The 9,252-nt window shown below is 50.0% G+C and overlaps 1 protein-coding gene across 1 annotated transcript; it reads right to left on the bottom strand.

Annotated features, from left to right (window-relative positions):
• Nucleotides 1–1,447: 1,447 nt before the first annotated feature.
• On the bottom strand, nucleotides 1,448–5,751 carry LOC109735682 (homeobox-leucine zipper protein ROC8). Its single transcript, XM_020294890.3, has 9 exons — nucleotides 5,086–5,751; nucleotides 4,847–4,964; nucleotides 4,005–4,712; nucleotides 3,808–3,906; nucleotides 3,515–3,727; nucleotides 3,225–3,408; nucleotides 2,865–3,133; nucleotides 2,644–2,733; nucleotides 1,448–2,525 (listed from the first exon to the last, which is right to left on the bottom strand). The coding sequence occupies exons 1-9, from the start codon at nucleotides 5,214–5,216 to the stop codon at nucleotides 2,139–2,141; spliced, it is 2,199 nt and encodes a 732-aa protein (XP_020150479.1). The 5' UTR covers nucleotides 5,217–5,751; the 3' UTR covers nucleotides 1,448–2,138.
• Nucleotides 5,752–9,252: the final 3,501 nt, after the last annotated feature.

The raw sequence follows: 9,252 nt of genomic DNA, 5'->3' as shown, positions 1-9,252 counted from the left end.
TGCTAAGCTATAGCGTGCTATAGCTATAGCACGCTATTTAAAATGTTTGTTCATTTGTTTGGACCAAAATCTCTTAGGGCAAGATCTTTTGTAAACGCTATTTAAAACAATGTTTAAAGCGCGTGGCCCTCCGCCGATCATCAGCACAGCACGGCGGCGTGCGCATGCATGGCCGCTCGACGCATGGCGTACGCCCGAATCGGTTGTTGGGCGTGTCGCATGTGCTCGCTCCGTGACGCAGACACGTCTGTCTACATATACACGAAACGAGCTGCTGCTTCGGTTGGTTGGCTGGTCTCTTCGACACGACGATCGATCGACCAACGACAACAAGCTGGGCTGGGGCCGTTGCTGCATACACATAGGAGCAAGCGAGTAGCAAGCGATGAGAGCAGCAGTAGACTTGTGGCAGTACAGGAGTACGAATACAGGCAGTGTAATAGTAAGAGGCCGGGCCAGGAAAGCAAGCGGGATTCCATTACAGCGTTTTCTTTCTTCCAGGAGAAGAAAGAAAGGCGATCTCGCCTCCTGCCGCCAGGGCGCCTTCCTCCGCCGCCGTCCTCCGGCGGCTCCCCTCCGCCGACGACCTCGATCGTCGGTGGTGAGGGGATCGCCAGATCCACGCGTGTGGATTGTTTTAGGCATTAGTTTTTTAGGATTTTCGGTTGTTCATCGTCATGACTTTGACAATGGCGATGGCGGTGCCGACTAATAAATCTTCAGATCCTTTCCCAACGAGGCGATCCGCTTTTGGGGTGGGTTTGGAAACCAGTCTGTTTAAGCAAGGATGGTGAGGCGGCGGCGGCATCCTCGTGGTGGATATGTGTCCTCGTGCTCCGCCATTGCAATGGCGTTTGCTCCAACGCCGGCGTGGAGCTTGGGAGGTAGTCCACGAGCGGATGCAGATTGTGGTCTGCATCGACGGTATCTGGAAGATGGTGGATCTGGGTTCGTAGTTCGTGCCAAACAGGTATGGTTTCCTTCTCCAACATCTTAGTTGGGCGGGGGTGCCAGATCTGGAGTTCGATGGCGTGTCCGTGGTGTTGCCCCGGTCTGATTCGTTCAACGGCAATGGCTTCGCTTTTATTGGCGAGCCACCTTGGAGGTCCGCAAAGCTGCATATCAGCGATGGAGCCGCGTCGAGCTCGGGTGTGGAGGTGATCCGTCATTTTCTCCTTTGGTAGCTGCGATGGTGGTGCCAGAGGCAGGTGACGGACGTTGTCAAGCTCAGAAGATTCTTCAGTCTTATTTGTAATTTTTACTTCTTGGCTGGTGTTTTTGTGTGCAAAGCCTAGCGTTCTGTTGCCTTTTCAGTTTTGTCAGGTCGGTATGTACGTGGCTTGTATTATGATCCTTATGATATAAATGAGGCACGTATTATCATGAAAAAGAAAGAAAGCAAGCGGGGGTGCTGGCAAGAGCAAGATCGAGCGCATCATCTCATCCATAAAACTTTAACCAGATCTCTTTCTTTTCCATTTATAACCGAAATGAATGTTCATTCAAGGCTGTACATTGATGGAGCCAAGTCAATACCCGAACCATGCATTTCACCCCCTACCCCCTCCCCTATTCTCTGCCGCACACACACGCACAGCACCAACACATAGGAGGAAAAATGGGACAATGGTGGCGGTGCTGCGGCGGCACGAGGAGGAAGAAAGGGACAAGCAGCAATGGTTCGTTCTTGACTCTCTCACTGTCAAAGGCGCCTATCATATCTCTCTTTCTGATTGCTGATCTCTCTGACTCTGACTGACTCACTCACTGACTGACTGACCTGACGACGCATATGCATGCATCAACTAGTTTAAGGTGGGAAATATCCTGTAAAATTACGCTAATGGAAATCCAAAACGAAGACTGACGAACGAACGAAGCCTAAACATGCAATGGGATGGTGTGATGGTGGACGCATGGATGGATTGGATGGATGGACGGACGGACGGAAGGAGAAAGAGAGAGAGAGAGAGAGAGTTGCGTCGGCTTGAGATGCCGCAGCAACAGCAGGTGGAACGCATGAATGCGAGCATTCAACGCACCAACCAACTGCTCTCTCTCTCTCTCTCCCTCGTCAGAAGCACTAGACGAACACTCTAGCTTAGCTCGGATGGATGGTGGATGGACGCCCATGGCGGCTAGACGCAGTTGAGGGCGGCCTTGATGTTCTGGACGGTGGTGCTGACGAGGTTGTTGACGGTGGCGATGGACTCGGCGTTGAGCTTGGACGACGGCAGGCTGCTGATGAGGATCTGGAAGGCGACGCTGACGATGCACCCGGCCGCCATCGGGGTGGCGGCGGCGCTGGTGGACGCGCCGCCGCCCACGCCCGCGGGCCAGATGGCGAACCCCGAGGGCAGCAGCGGGATGCCCGACGGGTCGGCGCCGCTCATCATCATGTTGGCCGCCGGGATGTCGATGGGCGAGTGAACCACCATGGAGCACCCCGACGTGTCCGTGCAGCTCTCCTGCAGCACCAGCATGGTGGCCTGGCCACCTTGGGGAGCCTGGCTCGGGCTCAGGGCCTGCGATTCAAAAAGTTGCCAGTATCGGACGCCATTAACGCAAATACTATCCACAGTGTTAATGCAGCAATTCAATGGCGACGGAGCATTATCGCCTCGTCAAGTCATTAGTCATTACCCGCAGCAGGGTGATGCAGTTCCCGGGATTGGGGCCGTTGGGGATGCGCGACACCGGCTGCACCGAATTCTCCTTGCACAGGACGTCCCACTGCATGCACATCAACGGCGAGAGACATGGCGTCAATGGCGTGTGTCACCCGGTACTACGTACGTGACAAGTGATAACAACCGTAACAGTGTAGTGTGGTGCGTGAACGTAGGGAGTTAAGCAGAACGAACCTGGGTGCGCGTGTTCTCGTCGCGGAGGAAGCCGAAGACGTGGTCGGCGGGGACGGGGAGCCAGACGGAGGTGGCGGCGCCGAGCACCACGCCGTTGGGATGCCCCGGCTGGGCGCCCTGGTTCATGGACACGCGCACGCACACCTCGTTGCCGGCGGCGCCGGGCATGGTCGTCCACTGGTGCTGCGGCGACGCCGTCATGCCCCCGCAGAAGCTGCTCACCATGCGCTGCGACAGCGCCATCATGCTGCGTCTCCCTTCGGCCGTCACTGTCAACAACATCCACCATCATGGTTAGATTAGAACAAAACAAAACAACAAAAACGCTCTTGCTTGGGGTTTAAGGGCCCATCGGGGTACCTCCGGTGGTCTCGCCGTGCATCACGCCGGGCACCTCGAGTGAGGAAGCGTAGCGCTCGCAGGCGCGGTGCAGCGCGGCGACCCAGCGGTGCGCCCCGAAGGCGGCGCCGCTCTGCACGATGTCGCGGTACAGGGGGCCGATCGGGCTCTTGTCCTCGATCTCCATGTGTTCGACCCAGGTCACCTGCCAACAAAACAATGTCCATGTCAGAACAACTCTCAGAAGCACAGCATGCTACACAGGAGAGAGGCCGATGGACTGATGGGTCGTTGGTTCGCTGCTGACTGACCTTGGAGTAGCCATTGGTCATGTCGGCGATGAGGCAGCCGGACGGGAGGCGGCGGGAGCGCGGCGGCGGCGCGCCGTAGTGGGCCTCGCGCTGCATGTCCGCGGAGACGTCGGCGATGGCCCACATGCCCTGGTCGATCTGCCGGCAGTAGCGGAGGAAGCTGAACTCGCGGGTCGGGACGGCCGGCGTCATGAACTGGAGCTGCTCGTACATCTGCACACCCAACACCGTTATGTCAGATCGCGACTGATTAAGATTCTATGAAGAGAAAGGAACGGATTCGACGGCGTTACCATGACGAGGGACTCGTTCCTCCCGTTCAGGCCATTGACGAGGGGGTCAGTGATCCGCGCGTGGGACACGATGCTTGGGAAGAACTCCATGAACTTGCTCTGCAGCAGCCAGCAGCAAACAGTCAGTTCAGAACTAGTCGATCAAGAATTGAAGGGCAATCGGTCGAACGGTTAGAGGGGATGGCTGGAAGACTCACCGGGTCCATGAACACTTCGACGAGGTTGACGGGGCTCATGCACACGATTGCCGAGTCCCGGGAGCCCTCGACGCGGATGTCTCCGGCGCGGAAGTTGCTGCTGCCGGGCTTGGAGTAGATGGAGTCGTACGCCTGGACGTCGATGGTCTCCCGGCCGTCGCCGCCGGGGATCTTGACCCAGACGTTGTCGCCCTGCTGGGTGAGCCGGATCAACTCGTCCATGGCCCGCGTGGCCATCTTGGCCAACAAGGGGCGCTCCTTTTCAGTCACGGGCGCCGGCAGATGCATGGTCGGCATGTCCGACAACGGCATGCCCAGGCCAGCCCCGCTGAGGAGGTCGAGGTCCAGCGACAGGCCGCCGCCGAACTGCTGGTGGTGCCCTCCGCCCATCGGCACGCCGCCCATTGGCACCCCGCCCATGGAGAGGTCGAGCGAGGAGACGTTCATCTGCGGCGTCCCCTGCGGCAGCTGCGTGAAGGGGCGGCCGAGGTACTTGGCGGTGAGGCCGGCGACGCTGTCGAGCTCCTGCTTGAGGCGCGCGTTCTCCATCCGGAGCTTCTGCTCGTCGAAGTAGTCTTCCGCGATGGGCGGGCCGCCGCAGGTGGGGCAGATGACATTCTTCAGCGCCTCCCGCATGGCGATGTTCTCGCACCGGATCTTGTCGTTCTCCTGCCGCAGGAAACAGTTGTCCTGCCGTTCGTGCTGTGCCTGCCATGTCCATGCCATCCACAACAAACAGATTCCGCCCCGTTCAGGAAACAATTCAAGACCAGATCATAGAGAAGAAAAAGAGAGAAACTTGGAGCAACCAAAGATTCGAGTCCATGGATGGCACCACTTACCTTCATCTGCGTGCGCCGGTTCTGGAACCAGAACTTGATCTGGCGGGCCTCGAGGCCGAGCTCGCGGCTGAGATTGGCGCGCTGCGCCTCGTCGGGGTGGGGGCACTCCTTGAACATCCTGCCAACACACGGACGACAGACGCCATTACTCCTCTCTACCGATCACCGGCGGCAAGAATTAAGATCGCAAACAAGGCGAGAATTAAGGCAGGGGGCGCATGATTAAGAGGATTACGTACGCCTCGAGCGTCTGAATCTGGCGCGGCGTGTGGCGATGGTAGCGCTTGCGCCGCTGGTTCTGGTTCTGCTGCTGGTGGTGCTGGTGCTGGTTGCTCTCGGATCCCCCCTCCTGGTCATCCCCGAAGTCCATGGTTCTCGCTCGCTCGCCGGCTAGGAGGAGAGGACCGGAGGATGAGCAGGAGGAGGAAGGAGGGGGAGAGAGACCTTGGCACTCTGCGCTGCGTGGCCTCTCCGGGCTCGCCCCCGGGCCTATTTATACGCGCCGGAGAGGTAACGGCAGCAGCGCCGGGCCTCGAGGATGAGCACGCGAGAGGGCGAGCCGCGAGCGATATCCGCTGGCGTTGCTTCGCCACCCGGATGCCACCCCCGCGATCTTTGTTCCCGTATGCCGATTTTTGCACCGGGTTGAAACGGCCGATTGGACCAGCTAGCTCCTCCGCCGCTGCTGGCTGGACGCTCCTCTCCCTCCTCCCTCCCTCACTCCCTTCGTCCCTATCCTTCTCGCGCTCTCCGCTCCACGGCGCCAGCAGCGGGCGGGGTGGTGGTGGTACTAGTAGTAACCGGTGCGGGCGGAATTAAGGGCCGGCGATTTTAAACACGGCGCTCGATCGTCGGGGCCATGACCACTCCCCCCTCCTCGCTTTCTCTCTCCGCACTCTAGATAGACTGGCGCTCTGTTGGGCTCCGATGGGCACAGCTGGAGCCATTTAAGGCCAAGCGGGTCGGGTCCGCGAACACTACACCCTTTGCTGTCAGCCCTCCTCCCGTAGTAGCGCAAACCACTCCCTCCTCCCAAGCCTGGATGATACCTGACACTTGTGGCATTTGGACCTGATGATGGTGTGTTTTTATGGTATAATGTAAATTGGGAAACAATCATGCATGATAATGCTCATAGCCTGGTAGTGTATAAAACATGTTGATCTAATGACCATGCTGGTTGGTATGGCTAGTATTAACTTTGGACACTTGGCCACAATTAGCAATATTGCGCGGGTTAATACTTGCTATAAACGATGTTTCCTACTATTATTGTTGGAACCAGGTTTCAGAAATTACAATCCTTATAAATTGGTTTACATAATAAGATTATTAAAAGACTATGTTGGCCTTTAAAAAAGAAGACTATGTTGGTATCTTTGTGTTTCCTTTGCCTGCCTATGAACTTTTATGCATGTGGATCAGTCGATTCACCAAACATTCATGATACGCTATGTTTAGAAAGCTTAATACATATCGGTTTACACTCATCGCTAGCTAGAGCAAACAAATTTTTATTGTGTCGCGGCTCATTTTTTGTATGGCCAAATTGACATGATTGAGTCCCTACGTGTTCATAAAGCCATGCTAAGATGTTATAGCGTGTAAGTATTTGCATGGGTCATAAAGACCTTCATGCTCCCTTTTGTGTCGCCGTACGTACTTCCTTTCATGTAGGATGGTTGTTTCTTGTAACGTAATGCAAGGTTTTACGTCTGTGTACGTAGTTCCTTCCTTGTAGGGTGACCGTTTCGTGTAACGTAATGCAAGGTTTTACGTCTCTGTACGTACTTCCTTTCATGCACGATGACCGTTTCTCGTGACGTAATGCAAGGCTTCACATATTTTTGTATGTACTTTCTTTCATGAAGGATGACTGTTTCTTCTAACGTAATGCAAGGTTTTACGTCCCTCTACATACTTTCTGTCATGTAGGATGGTCGTTTCTTTCTTGTAACGTAATGCAAGGTTGCACGTCTCTCTACGTACTTTCTTTCATGCAGGATGACCGTTTCTTGTAACGTAATGCAAGGTTTTACGTCCCTCTACGTACTTTCTATCATGAAGGATGGTCGATTCTTTCTTGTAACGTAATGCAAGGTTGTATTTGTTTGAAGTTTCCAAGAAGCTTATTAGTGTTCATTCAAATTTAAGTCATATAATGTATAATGATATTTGGCAGAATATATGAAGCACTTCATATCAACTATGTTCGAGTTTATTGACATGCTTTTCTACCTGCCCTATTGGGTTTGGATGCAAACAACTGAAGGCACCTAGAGTTAGACTAGAACATAGTGACCTGTCTTGAAATGTACTTTTTCTCCCCGTCCATAAATGACTCTAGAGGCATTCTTAAGAATGTTCACTCTAATAAGGGATATAATCCTAAAGCTGATTTTGAAGCTAGATAATCCTAAAGATATGTCCATGTATGGCTTGTTAACCATTCCATTCCAAATGCAATTAGCAAGCAATAATTTCCTACGTCCTACATACGTATTTGAAATCAAATCATTGTATTGGTGGATTGTTATCTAGTAAATCATAATATTCATGTCCTAAAGTAAGATAGTAGAACAATGACCCACCTATTATTATGGCCGGGCACTACCATGATGAGGCTAGATATGGTAATTTATTTGTTTGAGTTCATCATTTATTCCTTTTACAATGGCGGTTTGGTTATAAAATGTGTTCATCCACATGGGAGATTTGATTTAGTCGTCGATTTTATTTAGCTTGCCACTTACATGAAGCAACACGGAATCAAGTCCTTGATCCTTCATTTATGTTGCATATACTTTAATTCAAGTGGACTCCTTCAGTAACATGTGTTGTTTCATTAGATTCATAGCCAATCACATGTTAGGCCGAGAATAAACTTTTTATGCTTAAACAATATGATACTTTCTTTGCCCATGAAACTAAAACAACCATCGGAACTACAATCATCTTCTTATTGTAAAACCTTTTTCTGCCATTGTCCTTCACAACCATTATACCTACTGTATGCATGTAAAGTTTGATCTAGATGCTTGTACAAAATGGGAAGTTGTGATTGGAAAAGATATATTGCAAGATATTTATGTATATTACTTGCATGTTTTTTATTACCTTAGTCAATTATCATACTTCAGTTCACTTAATGGTATAATTTTTCATGTACCTGTAGTGTTGTCATGATTAATAAATACAATGACATAATAATCTAATCCCTTATAATTGTAGGTTTATGAAATTAAAATAGGACTGAATACTAAACTTATATTTAATATCCATATTTAAGTGGGGATATTGACACGCAGAAACAAATTACTTCCAACTATGTTTCCCATGTGAAGTGTGTTCAAATCAATACATATTACACAAATATATCTAGTTTATCAATTATGTAAGCAATATAACTTTATGAGATGCGCCTTTTACTAAGGAAAATATGGATTCCCAATATAGCTTACAAAAACATAACTTTGTATGGCATGCTTTGTACAATAATATGAATGCTATATAAAACAATACTCGTATACATATTAGTTTAAATAAATACAAATGTGGTATTGGCTAAAAGTATATGCTAAAACAATGCACAATGAGACTACGTATCATGGGTTTCTTTTGTAAGAACGAACATGATTTGCAATGATAATATTAACTCATCGATCACAAATATTTGTTGTGATCAAGTAGAGTAACACTACTCATTGTGAAAAATGAAGTAGACCAAAAAGATAAGAAAACAACTTTTAATAATGTACTAAACTGAAGGCTTGAGTAACAACTCGCTCTTATGAGAAATTGGGTTTGGCGAGAACGGTATACATTTTACTAATGCAAACACATGTTTTTAATGCGCAGAAAAGGTACAAAGCTTGTGAAAAATACATGGAAGCTACGCATCTACGTATACTACCAGCTCGACAAAAAAAGGGTTATGTACTTATGTTTGTACTTTTAGTGACAACTACACAACAACTTTTTTGCATGTGAATACCATAAGTGCATGCATCGAGTCCTTGGGGGAATGCGATTATATTGGATAACTAAACCCACATTTACCATGATTGTTTATTTATGTTCCCTAATCAAAGATCCATTTTGCGATAAATTCTTGACTTGACTATATGTATCAAGCAACATGATCATAGGCCCACCAGCACACAGACATATATCTACATGATGCATGAAACCCGTGTTATTTTTAGTTGTTGTTAAAATGGTCTTATAGTGCACAAGAAAAGCCATTATTTAGTTAATGCAATCTCTCTCTCTCTCGCTCTCTCTCCATGTTTTTGTTAACTCTCTATGAGTTCAAGTTATATTACTTCTCTTGAAGATGCATAGGCAAATAACATAACATGTATGGACATGTACTTCGGTTTTTAAAAGGCCATATTTCACCATGG

This window comes from Aegilops tauschii, chromosome 7 (genome assembly GCF_002575655.3).
Source record: "Aegilops tauschii subsp. strangulata cultivar AL8/78 chromosome 7, Aet v6.0, whole genome shotgun sequence".
NCBI lineage: Eukaryota > Viridiplantae > Streptophyta > Magnoliopsida > Poales > Poaceae > Aegilops > Aegilops tauschii.
Note: the sequence above shows the minus strand (reverse complement) of the source record. Positions and strands in the feature narration are given on the sequence as shown.